At 42.4% G+C, this 15407-nt stretch overlaps 1 protein-coding gene across 1 annotated transcript; it reads left to right on the forward strand.

The window, feature by feature from the left end:
- Positions 1-4314: 4314 nt before the first annotated feature.
- Positions 4315-6446, forward strand: mstna (myostatin a). The gene is made up of 3 exons (XM_012829281.3): positions 4315-4780; positions 5246-5616; positions 5790-6446. Exons 1-3 carry the CDS (start codon positions 4423-4425, stop codon positions 6168-6170), a joined length of 1110 nt encoding a protein of 369 aa, XP_012684735.1. The 5' UTR covers positions 4315-4422; the 3' UTR covers positions 6171-6446.
- Positions 6447-15407: the final 8961 nt, after the last annotated feature.

Below are 15407 nucleotides of genomic sequence, written 5' to 3' on the forward strand. Positions count from 1 at the left end.
GACCGTGATGACCGTCATCACCGTGAACGCAGACCCAGCGGTGACCGTGATGACCGCCATCACCGTGAACGCAGACCCAGCGGTGACTGTGAAGACGACCAGCATCGTGGCCGTAGATCCAGCGGTGACCGTGATGATGATCATCATCGTGGCCGTAGATCCAGTGGTGACCGTGATGACGATCATCATCGTGGCCGCAGACCCAGTGGTGACTGCGATGACGATCATCGTCGTGGACGCAAACACAGCGGTGACCGTGATGACGATCATCATGGTGGCCGCAGACCCAGCGGTGACCGTGATGACCGTCATCACCGTGAACGCACACCCGCCGGTGACTGCGATGACGATCATCGTCGTGGACGCAGACACAGCGGTGACAAAGACAACGACCACGAGCGCAAGCACAGCCCCGGCCACAGGCGTGACCACAGCGGAGGCCGCGGTAAAAGTGGGAGTGATGGTGAGGGTGGTCACCATGGCCGCAAGAACCGGCGCCACAGCGGGGGGCACAGCGGAAGTGACAGTGATGAGGGCCATGGACACGGTCGCCATGGTCACGGACACGGGCGTGGTCACGGTCACAAGCGTGGTCACGGGCATGGGCACGGTCATAAGCATTAGTAAAGAAGACCATACTGCAGAAACAATCCGATTTCTGTTTGTGATGGTACCATGCATGGAGTTTGCATATAGTAACAGCCATCATTTTTATACTTTTTTAAAAACAAAAGTTCATAATAAAGTTGATAACTGTTCTCCAACATTCCCTATGCATAATATGTAATGATTGGACCTCCAGGCTATGTGGAGCCTGTAACAATTATCCAAAAATGTCCCAGTGATATCACAATAAATCATTTGTTGACAGAAAATTAATTTGTTTATCTTATTTCCACCTCAGGCAAAATGTTTTGGGACACATAACAGATTAACAGTAATTTCCACTGGTAAAACCTTACTGCAAACACCACACACTGTTCTTCTTAACAAATATTTTATGACACAAATGTTTTGTTAATGGGTTTATGTGCTTTTCTAAGGTAGAGTATAACATATACAACACGAAATATTGTAGTCAAAGCTATTTCCCGTTGACTGAATGGTTCAAATCTCAAATACCTCATTCATATGAACAGAACACCATCTCTTGGTACAAGTTGTGCAGTCTGTCTATTTTAAAGTTACAATAAGTTACAATTTTCCTGTTTAATGCACAGATAACAAAACTTTTTTTCTATAATTCATGCAATTAGAAGCATTGCACATTTATCATGGTGAAGTACCCATCTTGAACTTGTGGGTTTTGATTGTAAAAAATTAAAGCCTTTCTGCCAACCAGATGAAATCCAACACTACCTGTCATGATAACCCCACTTATCCCCTTACGTTATGCACAGTAGACTGACATTTCCACAGGGTGGCAGCAGTGAGCAATGATGCAGTCAGTAGATCAAGGAAACTCCACAAAAACACACTTTAGCTCTGTCTCCATGGTCCTCACTCTGAGATTGGACAGCAGGCCCCCTGGCCCTCCTCCTCCATTGCTGACTCTGTGTCTTTGATCCGTACTTTAGGCGACCTTGATCCGTACTTTAGGCGACCTTGAGCTGGCTTTTGTTTTCATGTCCACAGGGGCCACCTTGATTGGCAAACAAGCTCAGAATGAGGGAAGAGGGAGAGAGAAAGAGAGAAAGAGAGAGACAGAGGGAGAGAGGGAGAGAGAGAGAGAGAGAAAGGGAGAGAGAGAGAGAGAGAGAGAGAGAGACAGAGACAGAGAGAAAGAGAGGACAGCTGAGCAAAGCAGGGCTTTCTCTCACAGACAGTGGGGGAGGGGAAGTGAGGACCTGCGGAGCTTTGAGAAAATGCGAACAGGAGCCATGAATGAATCGAGGTTTAGGTTTCTTCAGCTTTTACCGGAGTTGTCACTGTCTGTTTGGGCTGTAGTTGTGTGTCGCTGTCTTGACCATTAGTCTTGGTTGTAAATTGAACTACTCATCCTCATGTTGTGACAGATGAGTGGGACTGATGGAGGATCTCAGGAGGACATATGATCCAGCACACATGTTCCACTCCGTCAGGCTTCCAACAGCGGTGCACATGAGTAGGATGGATGGGACAGACTAGTGTTTTAAGTTACATGACAAAACACACAGAGCAATATGACAGGTCATTTCTGTACGGGCCCCACACTGGTAAATGAGCCACTTTCATTCGCTTGCTCGCTCAACAAATCTTGTGCGTTTTTTTTTCTATGTGCAGAAGGCTTCAGCACATAAATACATACCCACAGCTAAAAAGGGTTTCACTTTATTACCACAACCCTTTCACCGTTCCTGCCACCCCAAGTCTTCAGCTTTGTTGCCTCCTCATTTCTTATTGACTGGGATCTGCTCTGAGGTACAGGCATAGGGGCAGCCATCAAAGCCCTTCTGTTCCACTTGGCACAGGATGAGAGCGTGCATGCCTCTGTGAACTTCCTCCTCGGGGATTATCAGCAGGACAGGACAGGACACTGACAATAACCAGAGCAACTGACAAAAAAAAGTGAACTATTCTGAAACAGGAGTAGCACAGCAACATTTGTGCATTTATTGAGCTTGAAATGGAACCCAGGAATGTCAGCGTTCCTATCTGAGCGTGACCCATATTTACACCACAAACCAGGACAGCGAGGCAATACAAATGAGGGTGCGCTGAGTAATGGCTGAACACAACCACATTGTTCACTCTCTGAGCCCCAAAGCGAGAAGAGCAATGAATCAGAGCACACTAAGCGTGACATAAAGGGCCAAAGATCCCGTTAGTGGGACTGAATTTGACCTGTGACATATTTTACACGAGATGGGCAGCTACCAAAATGTGAAAATAACCTGGGATTTGGGAGAGCGTCAAGTTGGTTGGTCAAGTTTCAAAGACTGGGTGGCAGGTCAGAGTCGATATAAGGGATATCTCTATACTGCCTGTCTAACTCATCCCACTGCCGCACCGCCAAAGCCACGATCTCCTCGGCCATCATGTGAGCGTAGTCCAGCAGCAACAGGTTAGCGGACGGAGGAGCCGGTGGCGAGACCTTGAGCAACCCAGAGTCATAGTCCTGCAACAAGGCTGTGCTCTCGTCCACCACAGGGTCCAAAACAAGGACAGCCTTCCCTTCAAAGCTACGGTCCAGAACAGGGAGGCTGTGCTTTGATTTAAGGCATCCCATGGTAAGACTAAGAGTCCTTTTATGAAGAGGATGACGATGGAGGGTGTAAGCTTGGTCCAGTGACGTGACCCACAAGACGGCAGCATGCAAACTCCCTTAAATCTTTTGATGTCACGCCAAAGAGTTGTACGTGCAGAACTCAACTCATCTTCATGGTGGTGATGAAGGAGAGGGATAAGAAAAGTGTTTCAGCATCAAGGCATGATTACAAAGATTTGGATTACATGATTACAACTCATTTATTATAAAACCTTAGGTTGTTCAGTAATAAGGAATGCATGATATGTGCCTTTTTGAATAAATGTGGTTATTTTTCTGAATGCCAAAATCGTCTTTTTAGTTAGTCACCCTTTCTAAATATGCTGTTGATGACCTCTGTAGAAGACATATCGTTCAGTTTTCCAAAATGGACATACTTAATTGCATATACTTATTAAATCAAACAAATATAATTACCATTCTCAAATCCGTGAGTTGCTTGCGCTTGTTATATGTATCCATAGATAACACCAGCTGGCAAGCCGCTTGCAGTGCAAAGACTCGTCCACACTTTCGTACTGGTGCAACAATACTCAAACAATCTCAACACTTCAGCCAGACTCCGGACATTTAACTAAGACAGGAATCAGTAGAACAGTAGCGCCCTCAAGCGGTTTGGCAGTGATACTAAACTCAAAAAACTCTTGTCACACACAGAGACATCCGAGGCTGTTACTGTTTGTGATACAATAAGATAATGCATACACTGCAAATAAATATATTTAACTGGGTTAAGGGTTAAATACTAGCAATAAGGGTTAATAATTAATTTGCATATAAATGGCAAACATTCATATAATGGGGAATAGAGTTGGCCCAAGATTCCAAATAAAAAACAGTCGGTAGAAGATGTTGTTCTCACAAAGAATATCATAAGGGGGATAGTGATAAGCAATACATGATTAAAATGGTAACTTTAGGCCTACGGTCGAAATGCTATCATTAAAATGTTTTCGTAACTCGGGATCAGTTATTGGTGTTAGGCTATAAACTTTGACGACTTACATCTGACATTATTTCGGCCAATCATGGGATCTTGACGACATATCAAGGAAGTGGTTGTATAAAGCAGTTCGTTGTGCAACACCGTGCCTTTCACTGGCGCAGGCGAATCAGAGGCTGAGGGAATCGCCAAAATTATCGCTACATCGGCCGACGGAAGCTTAAGCGACATCATGCTTTTCTTGGTGTACCTGAGTGTCTTATGCGTGTTTGGAGCAACCTGTTCAGGCAATTCCACAACACCTCAGCCAATAACGACGGAGGACACCGAGCAGTGCTCCACATGCGAGTTCAGGCATCAGAGCAAACTGATGAGACTCCATACCATCAAGTCCCAAATTCTAAGCATCCTCCGACTCGAACAGGCTCCAAACATCAGCCGGGACATGATAAGACAGCTCTTGCCAAAAGCGCCTCCCTTACAGGAGCTCTTGAGCCAGTATGACCTCCAGCTGGACGACAGGAAAGTTGTAGCGACTGACGATGGGGAGCACGCCACAACTGAAACCATCATTACCATGGCCACAGAGCGTAAGTTTTACGCACCGGATCTTTACTCTTCATACATTTAAATCCTGTCATTTAGTGTTTGCATACGCACAGGTCAGCCACTTATGTAAACAAAACAACAAAAAAAATAAAAGTACACTCAACAGTTAGCATATTTATTATTTTGGAATTACTCAAAGGGCGCACCGTTGCGCCGCCCCAAGGTGCGTAAAATATGGAAAGCACTATGTGGTTATTAATACTACCAAGTACAGAACCTTTGTCGATCTCTTTCTGTAGTACATTTTAAGCCAAATCTGTACTTGAAAAATCCATCATACTTTTGGCTCTCTGCACCTAGCCGTTTTGCGCTCTAATGAGGCGGCACTGGTATGGCCAAATTTGCATTGACTACTGTACATTGGTAGAGGTTTAATGACAACAGTAGTTTACTTTTCTCTTGTATTACAGGTAGCATTTTAATATGTATTATTTTCCTTTCAACAGCCCAATCAATCGTCCAAATAAACGGAATGCCAAGATGTTGCTTATTTTCCCTCAGTCCGAAGATATTACCCAACAACATCTTGAAGGCGCAGCTGTGGATACATCTGCGGGCGACTGTAGAAGCCACTACCGTCTTCTTGCAAATTTCTCGTCTTAAACCACTGTCAGAGGGCAACACGAGGGCTATTATTAGGTCCCTGAAAATCGAGGTAGATGCAGAGACCAGCTCTTGGCAAAGCATCGACATGAATCAGCTTCTACAGTCTTGGCTGAAACAACCCGAGACCAACCTTGGTATCGAGATCAGGGCGTTTGATTCCAAAGGAGTGGACCTGGCCGTCACCTCTGCTGAATCTGGCTCGGACGGACTGGTGAGATTTCTGTCAAATGTCTCTGGAGAGTAAAGATTTTCAGATGCTCAGATGAAAGAAAGACACGCATGGCTCTGCACATAATTGTTCTGTCTGTAATTCGTGCATTTCCATAATTTGTACACATCTCTCATCATCTCACATCTCTTGTAATGTATTTTCCATATTCTCAGAAACCTTTTATAGAAGTGAAAATAGCTGAGACGCCCAAGCGGTCAAAGCGAGACAATGGCCTTGACTGTGACGAGAACTCCCCCGAGTCCCGCTGCTGCCGCTACCCTCTCACCGTGGACTTCGAGGACTTCGGCTGGGACTGGATTATTGCGCCGAAGCGCTACAAGGCCAACTACTGCTCGGGAGAGTGCGAGTACATGCACCTACAGAAGTATCCACACACTCACCTGGTGAACAAGGCTAATCCACGGGGTACCGCTGGACCTTGCTGCACTCCCACCAAAATGTCTCCAATCAACATGCTCTATTTCAATCGCAAAGAACAGATTATCTACGGAAAGATACCCTCAATGGTGGTGGACGTATGTGGCTGCTCCTAGACTTATTTCACGCCATTGGTCTAAATTGGAAACGGAAACAGGGATCTTCAGGATTTCAGGCGTATGTCGATACAGATTTATGTTGACGGATGCATCAAAGAAATAACATCCAGCACCCTGTAGCGGACATTTTAAGGGAAACAAACTGTCTTACAAACTGTCCAAGTTCACCATCCATTAAATCATTCTAAAGACCGAAGTCCACATAATACAATATATTACAGAAATGTATGTGTATAAGTATTCTAAATGTAAAATATATTCATTTGACATAAAGGAATGCTGGTTGTTTCATACATTAGGATTACAAACAACAAACTTGCAGGTCTGATATTGCGGAATAATGAAAGTATGAGAATTGAGACAAACACGTATGACCCCTTTCTATTCTACTGACTCTCTTACAGTGACATCTGGCCGGCAGGGGCGTAGCCAGGACATTATTTCTGGGGGGGCCAGCTCTGGCCAGTCTTTTATTTGGGGTGGCACTCGATTGTCAAAAACTACTATTTTAAAACTCACACACTGCATCACTCAGAGCAGCAGTTTTCTAACGGCTCATCTAGCCATAAACAATGGATTGAACCTTCTTATGGACACTAATGATGTCTTATTGATAATCCAATGTTATTGGAATGGGTGCTTAGATAATGTGTGAGTGCAATGTGTCATGATTATGTGAGGGGGTTCGGGACCTTAACATGAGACAGGGATGTTTTTAGTGCAAGTGACAGACACGATATTAATTGTCATTTTAGGCGATAATTTATTTAGGTCAACTGTGGCATTTTAAGTGCAATATTCCATTCATTTGCGATAATATATACATATACATATGTATACATAAAGAGAAAGAAAAGCAAAAACATTACATCACACACACATGTCCCATAATACATAAAGAAAAAAAAATATCAACAATATGTATAATGTACATTGAACAGTATCCAGGGGTTAAAGCAAAAAAAAATCCTGAGCCTGAACTTTTTTTGGTGTGTGGGTGAATGGGCGTGGACACATTCGCAAACAAAAAAACAAACAAACAAAACTGCAATCCCAAGAAAGGTCAGCAATACTACTCCACCTCACTACAATATGGTACTAACACATGTAGCATTTACGATTTCTTTTGATATCAAGTTTTGCTGCTAAGCTTCGTCCTTGAAAGGTTACAAGATGACCTACAATCCCAAGGTGACATGTTATAAGGGTATGTGAAATTCAGTCAGTGGAAGAAGATTTGATTTGGAAGCATTTAATTGAGGATATATGAAAAAGGACAGCGATTAACTTTTTAAACCGTTGAACTGTAGATAATAATGTAGTTTTATATTGCAACATTTCCATAATTACTTTGTTCAAAAGAAATAATCGTAAATTAAATACTAGGAAATTAATAGAAAATATATCAATAAAATAAATAACAAGCAAAACATTAAAATGTTACAAGAACTGGTAACTTAAATGTTGGGAAATAAATACAAAACAGGACTTTGTCCATGTTCTTGTTGGTGGCTTCGTCGACATTTAAGGAAAACATGCCGTTTTTTTTACTTTTCTGAAATACGTCTTTTAATCTCTGGTGTTATGCCGTGTGTGTTAAAATAGCTGGCATGCTGATTGGATATCGACAGTTTAGTCAAAGCAATTGTCTTCAGCTATTTTTTGGCATAAATTCACCACGGGTTGGGCGGGCCTAAAAGACAGATCTTGCTATGCGATGAACGTGCACACGCGTATTTTCAGGTCACACACACGGTCAGTTATTGATGCTGGTACATCAGCTGTGGTTGTTGCTCCCGGTAACGGCGTTGTGTGTTGGAGAGCACAAACGGCTGCTCTATGAGCAGGGTCTAACTCATGACGTGGAAGCACTTTTTTCCGGGTCGTTGCATATAGTATCTTTTTCGAGCACAAAGTGCAGAAGCAAGCACCTGCTTCTCTTAACTTCTTAGTTACACCAGCTACCAAAAGGCTTACTGTCCTTCCCTATCTCTTCTATCCATGCCCAGCGCGATTTATTTTTCAATCTTTTATCAACTAGGAGAGCATCTTCCCCAGGATTCATGAACTTACTCTCCATCCTACTCTCCTTCGGTGACATCTCTCTACTCGGGCATCTACGCAGCATAGGCAGAGCGATAGAGAAAAGTCGGTGTTTGAAGCACATTTTCCCAAGACCCGCCCCAATCTACTTCTGATTGGCTAATAATGTTATTTTGAGAGCGGGAGAGTTGTTCTCCTTTCATTTCATTGGCAGACGAACTCATAAACTCGAAAGTGATGGTGATGATATCGAGACGTGTGTTTTTTTTTTTTTATTATTTTTTTTTTTTTATAAGACTTTTTTCCGCAGCCAAACGCCGCACGCCGGAAATCCGGCACGGTGCCGGAATACTTTAATCCCTGAGTATCACTACAAACAGTGAACAATATCACTAGCTTACTACATCAAACAGATTGTGGTGCTGAATGAAAACAGAGAACTGACAAACCAGGTCTACAAGGGGCACTCTTTGTTTGCTTGTGTGTGTGTGTGTGTGTGTGTGTGTGTGTGTGTGTGTGTGAGTGAGTCAGTGAGTGTAGGTAGATCCATGTAAATCATTTTACATAATTGACTTTTTTGTTTGTTAGAGGTAGAGGCTTCACTTATGGAGTATTCTAACCAGGGATGGACTGCATACCACTCACCCTTGAAGCTCCTACTTCGGTCTCCCTGGAGTGTCTTGGGGAAATTTAGTTGAGGTTGTGCTGGAGCTTCACCCCTGGACTTGGAAATGTCTGTAAAACACCAAAGAATCCCATTAGTATCAGCTTTTAACATAAGTACTATCCACTTCCAATTACATGTTGTTCTTTTGTTGTTTTTTAAGACTAAACATGCAATCATTAACATTTTACAGATTGACTAAATATATGTGTATTATATGGCCAGCCTTAGAATTATTTTTGTTTGCCATAACCCGACCGACCCTGTCCCATTCTTCAGCTACGTGTGCTGGCAAAATAATCATGGATTTTCCTGTCTCCCCCTGAGGCACTTATCCTTTTCATTGTGTCATCTTTAAAGAAAAGTTTTACACAACATTAACTATAGACTGCTTTTATTTCAATTTCAAGTGTAAACTAGCGACAGTGTTTTATCTATGACTAAGTGACACCTGGGAATGGACTTAAGCTAACTAGCTAGCGCTAGCTCGCTAGCCAGAGATAATCTTACAAGTTTGCAAAAATAACAGCAGCAGCCTAACTCAACTCACTCTGCCACAATTCCTCAATGTTGACACATACTTACACATTACATTGAGTGTGAAGATAACTTTATGATCTTATCATTTCAATGATCCTTTCAAGTATCACCAACTTACTCACCTGTTAGTTACAGTGGTATCCAGTGGTTAGCTGCTAGTCTCCATTGAAGCGCTGTCAGAATGCAGGCACGTTGGTTTGTGTCTTTGCGCTGTTGATGGGGGCGTGGCCCAACATGTTGCAAATATGGGGCTTGTAGCGTAAGTGACAAATGACAATATAAGACGACTTGATAAAAAAAATATGAATGCATTTATTTCAGCTTTATACCGTTTCTGTTCAGGTGGGTTTTTTGTATTTTTTTTTTTGCCGTGCCGTGAGGTTGGGGGGGCCGGCAGGGTGGCCATTCTCTGACCAACGGTGGCCGTGGCCCCCCCTGGCCACGCCCCTGCTGGCCGGCCTAGTTGGTTATGTAAAGGGAGACAAATAAGTGGTGCTCTGTGAGAGCAACTTTACCCTAAAGTGCCTTTTCTCCCCCGATAACCCCAAAACAAAACGCAATTACTGATGCCGCTCTCACCACGCGGCTTGTAAACAAGGCCGGAGCACTTTGGTTTAAGGACGTGAACCTGGCCGTGGTCCCTCCGGATTGTTTTACTCTTGTGTGCGCTCTGGCTGTGTCCTCTGCAGACCAGGAGACCTCTCTGGGGACAAGCTGACATGTGCAACAACAGATGTTTCTCACTGGGAACCTTCTCCAAAAATGTCAGTAATATCTCCATTTAAAGGCCAGCAACCTTAAAAGTAATTTGACATTTGAATCGGACGCTAACACTATGCACAGAAAACAATGCCATGAGCATTCTTTTGGAGCACGGATACTGAAATGAAATCCGTTCTTGAAGGTCAAAGTAGAGAGATGCGGCTGAACTTAGTTCAGGAACGCGAGGGTGAAAAGAAATATTTTGCAATCCAGAATGTGCGATCAGAGGGGGTCAGGCTTGGAACATAAGCGGACATCATAATACAGCGTCCAACTGTTTAGGGAGCGGGGCTGTTCTCCTAAAGCAGCCAAGATAACCAAGTCTTTAGAAATATCTGTTGTTTGAGAAAATATTATTGGGATCACTTCGAACATGCAGTGTCAGCATAAAGTGCTTTGAGGGAGCGAGCAACGATGAACTTGCACCAAGCTTTCGTTTAAAATGTGATGAGTTCACACTTCAGCAAAGGTCAGAGTTCAGGGAATGCAACTAAAACATGCTTGCAATCAGATGATGTTGTCAAAAAGAGCTGAAGTAATAGCACTAATCCCAGTCCTGATTTGAGAGCCACGGGGCATCCACAGCTGATGTGAGATGAATGACCTCATGTAGATGATTGTGTCAACAATCAAAAATCATAAAGGACTCCCTTTTCCTCGTGTCCATTTTCTGGAATGCATCATATCAGACACTCAGAGTTGGGTCCACTGGGGCTAAGTTGAAACCTTTTCAGAATAGATGTATCCCCCCCAGCACTCAAAGAAGGTGTAAAAACCGCACCAAGTGAAACAGATGCAGTCATGGGTCAATCATTTCCAATAATTGTGCCTCTTGAATAACAGAGAACAATTCTACTTCCTACACCTTTAACAGTCATCTTTCAGAGCTATTTGGACATTTGCAGTGGGCAGCTGTGGTGACTCGACATCTCGTCAGGCCCCTGGGTTAGGCTCACCTTGACCATAGGGGAGTTCACATAGCCCTTGCACTTTGGTCTGAGAGACTAGACTACATCACACTTAAATGGGCTGCAAGTCTCTGAGGCACAAATGTTTTTGTTCAAATGGACAAGTGGTTGCTTCCAGCGTCATGGAGACTACTGGTTAACCGTGTGGTGACAGTCAACCCATACCTAACTGATATACTGAATCCATGTGGAACTGTAAACCATGTTAAAAGCTAGGTTACAATAAAACCAATAAACACAAACACTGGGTACCCAAGACTGATTATTGCACCACATTGTGCATCCAAGCTGCAGACACACAGACTGACTAGACTTACCTACGCAGAGGGCTGTTTGTCCTTTGAACCTTGTGTGCAAGTTCCAAGGTTATACCGAGCATGCACTTGTGCGAGAGTTCTGACAACTGACATTCATTCAACAACTAATTATAAACCAGTGTCACTTGAATAAAATATGCATTTATAAATATTACTTTATTGCAGCGAGGAGTGTCATCATCCCTTAAAATTAAACCAGAAAAGATATCATGAAGTAGTTGGTAACAGTATATAAATGTTACTTTTGAAAGTTTAAAGGGGATATCAGTTATGTGGTGTCAACTTCAACACAAACGAAAATGGAAATGCATCCAAAAGGCCTCCACAACGATTTTCAAGTATGAGTGACCAGTTTTTAATCGAAACATCGGTGCAACATTATTTCAATGTTACATCACTGCATGTCCTGTAAGGTTCACAATATTTACAAAAACAAACTCGCTGCTTACAAGAAATCATAAAAATCTAAAAAAAAAAAGAAAACAAACAAAAAAGAAAAACTGAAACAATTAGAAATGATGGACTATTATGGGCTATTTCTAAACACCCACATCAATGCTACCGGCAACAAATGAAATCAAGTGCACAACATCCTTTACAAATTCTACGGCTGTAAAGTATATATTGGTGAGAAAAATATATACTTAGTTACACGTTGGAAAGCAACAACACAGAGAACAGAGAGGAAGAGCGGTTGGTCATACCAATAGGACAAACAGAAGAGAGGAGAAAACAACAGAAAGAAAACACACACACACACACACACACACACACACACACACACACACACACACACAAGCTTACAATCATTAAAAGATGAAATAAACTGTTCAGCACACACCCATACCAATCAGGTAACATACACGGCAAACAGTTGACCATTCTGAACAGAAAGTGTTTTGTTTTTTTGACCTCTAACAGAAAATAAAAATTGGGAAAGGAAAAAAAAAAAAAAAAAAAAATCAAGACCAAGTACACCAAAATAATGTGTATGAAATAGACCAGTCGTTCCACACAAGGGGGAGTTGGTACATGGGACTGCTAGTCTCCATGTCATTGCACAAACCACAGAATGAACTTTACCACCAGTGCTGATGATTCTCATAGGGTTAGCGTTTGCTTGGCAGAGAAACTCTGGCCCACTTTGCATTAAGAGTCCTCAGGACTGCGTATTTCAGGAGCAAGCAATACTTAAACATACGCACCCCTCGTGTAAGTGCACCACCCCTTAAAGGCGCAGTCCTTGATTACAATACAATACAGCGAATCCCATCACGGTCCTCTATAGGTTGTGTGTGTGTTTGTGTGTGTGTGCATATGTGCGCTCAATATAACTCTGGTGTTCTTTTTTTCGTGACTCAGACCAAGTCTTACACTATTCCAGCCAATCACCGTCAAGTGCCATTCGTGCTGCAACATTGCTTCAGCTGTATCGAAGAGAGGGGTGTATTTGATTGGCTGTTGAGCACCAACATTATCAACCTTCTGCGAGTATCAAGGACTGCACCTTTGACCAAACCCAGCCCATCCTGTAATAGCATTTGCTAACACAAGTTGTACATGGTGATGGATTCAGTGGTGTGCATAGTGCCTGAGGCCAGTTAACAGAAACTTGGGTCAAATTCTCTAAATTCTGGATGTACACATCAGTCATGGTTGGAGGATATTGTAGTCTGCTTAAAGTTTGAGTACGTCGGTGTGTAACAAAAAAAGGAAAGGAAAAAAACAAACAACACATTGTAACTAAAAGAGGCTACAAATATTCTGATAGTATACCAACATGACGGAGTTACGTTACATTACGTTATATTGCACTTGACATTTTAGTAGTGACTAGTTTGATGTGGCACCATGAAAACATGCTTAGGAAAAACATAACAAAAAAGAAATAAAATACTCCATCTTCAAGACACGTTAAGTCGTAAAGTTTCTCTGCTATGCTATGGTTATTTTCATCTTGACAGTTGAGACCAAGCTCTTAAGTGTCACAGTCTCTGCTTAGTTGTGACGAGACCAAGACTTCAGTGAATATTTCATGCTAGTGTTGCTATATACTGACTTTCCTCATCCTCCGCCCTACAACACACAGGCACACACATCCTCCGACATGTATTTCATAAACTCTTAAACAGGTCTGCAGCTTCTACGACTCAAGTGGGATGCAGGCGGGCAGAGGGATCAGCCACAAGACCAATGCAAAGCTGTCTTGGTAGCAGCATTTGAAAAAAAGAGAGATAAAAAAAAAAAGTGTATTTTTCAGTGTAACATGAACATTAAAATCACATGAAGTTTCTGTCCTTGTGTGGTTCGAATCACGTTTTAAGACTTTGAATCCTCACCTTGTGACCAACGCATCTGAAATCACTATTGTTTAGTGTGCTACACGTATGTATGGTTTGAAATCTCAAGTAAAAATGAAAAGCGTAGTGTTTCTGTTGAAGCTCATGGCTGCAGTCACCATCCAGAGGGACTCTTTAAGCCAAAGATCGAGCTTGAATGTAATACAAACAGGTATATTTATCTATAAGGACAGGGCCTGCATCCCAAAACAACATACAGTATAAACATCCCATTAACAGACCATTCTCAGCTCCTGCCAGGTGTCAACCGATTGGTATATTTAATGAACGGATACTGACTGGTTGACCTATGTACGTTTATATAGTTAAAAATAAAAACCGTGATGTTCTCTCACACATAACACAGCCACACATGCGAAGACACTCGTCCGCAGACTACAGCGTACAGCTTTGTGAAGTCTGTGAACTATAGCTTTGATGAAAACGACTGGTCTTCCTGAGACGAACGCGAGACCGGTTACTGGAGACAGACTGTTTTGTCAAAAGGAAGCAACATCTTTGCGTTTGCGCTTGAGTTGCCACAAGACTACCATGACACAAAGTAACAGTGCTGAAAACTGCCTTACACAATACGACAACTGCACCCATAAAAAAAACACTTTAAATAAGACGGAAAATAATATATATATATATATAGAGAGAGATTCTGTTAACAGCTAAAAGTGAATAATACTGAATACAAAGTTTGTTCCTCTCTGTGCAAGAGAAATATATATCTATATATATATGCTTTGTACATACATGTATAAGGCTTTCTCAGAGTATTCAAACTCATGGTTTGTATTATTGCCAACTCTAAATGTGTGGTTCAAATAAATATCGGAATACTGTACATAAATAATTTACAACAAAAATACGAAACTTATAAGGCCCCTAAATGCAGCTACAATATCCTCCTCCTGGCTGATGCAGGACCGGCTGCTGACACCATCAACCCCATCCTAAGCAGTGCAACAAGGTCTACTGAGTGTTTCACGCACGTAGGAGATCCATGATGATCCCAAAGTGACACTCGAATGCTGTGATTAAATCAATCAATCAATCAATCAATTAATGAATGAATGAATGAATGAATGAATTAAGAGCACCAGCCATTTGTAACAGAAAAGAAAATTAGTTCCTTTGAGCTAATGAATAGTTATACAGTCATGATTTTGAGCATATTGCATATAGATTTGCGGTGATTTAAAAAGATTGAGTCTATTTTCCGATATTGTCTTAGGAATCACGTGGCGTAGGGACCTTGCAGCACCCACGGATGTGTGAATGAGGCCACAACAGGCCCCAGAGGACTTCGCACAGCTGGTAAAGTTCATTCTGCTTGGACACATATACATATACCGTATGAACACGCATTAGTGTGTGTGTGTGTGTGTGTGTGTGTGTGTGTGTGAAGGGGGTCAGCCATACACAGACAGGGGTGGGGGGTGTGTGTGTGTGTGTGTGAGTGTATGTATGTGTGTGTGGGGGTAAGCAGGCCAGCTCCTCCCGCTCTTGCTTGATTACAAAAAAACAAACAAAACAGCAAAAAACAAACAAACAAAACAGCAAAAAACAAACAAACAAACAAACAAACAAAC

Source organism: Clupea harengus, chromosome 21 (genome assembly GCF_900700415.2).
Source record: "Clupea harengus chromosome 21, Ch_v2.0.2, whole genome shotgun sequence".
Lineage (NCBI taxonomy): Eukaryota > Metazoa > Chordata > Actinopteri > Clupeiformes > Clupeidae > Clupea > Clupea harengus.

Coding starts and splice junctions, on each gene's coding strand:
- mstna (XM_012829281.3), top strand. CDS start 4,423: ATGCTTTTCTTGGTGTACCTGAGTGTCTTATGCGTGTTTGGAGCAACC. Junction 4,781..5,245: donor CATTACCATGGCCACAGAGC/GTAAGTTTTACG, acceptor TCCTTTCAACAG/CCCAATCAATCGTCCAAATA. Junction 5,617..5,789: donor AATCTGGCTCGGACGGACTG/GTGAGATTTCTG, acceptor CCATATTCTCAG/AAACCTTTTATAGAAGTGAA.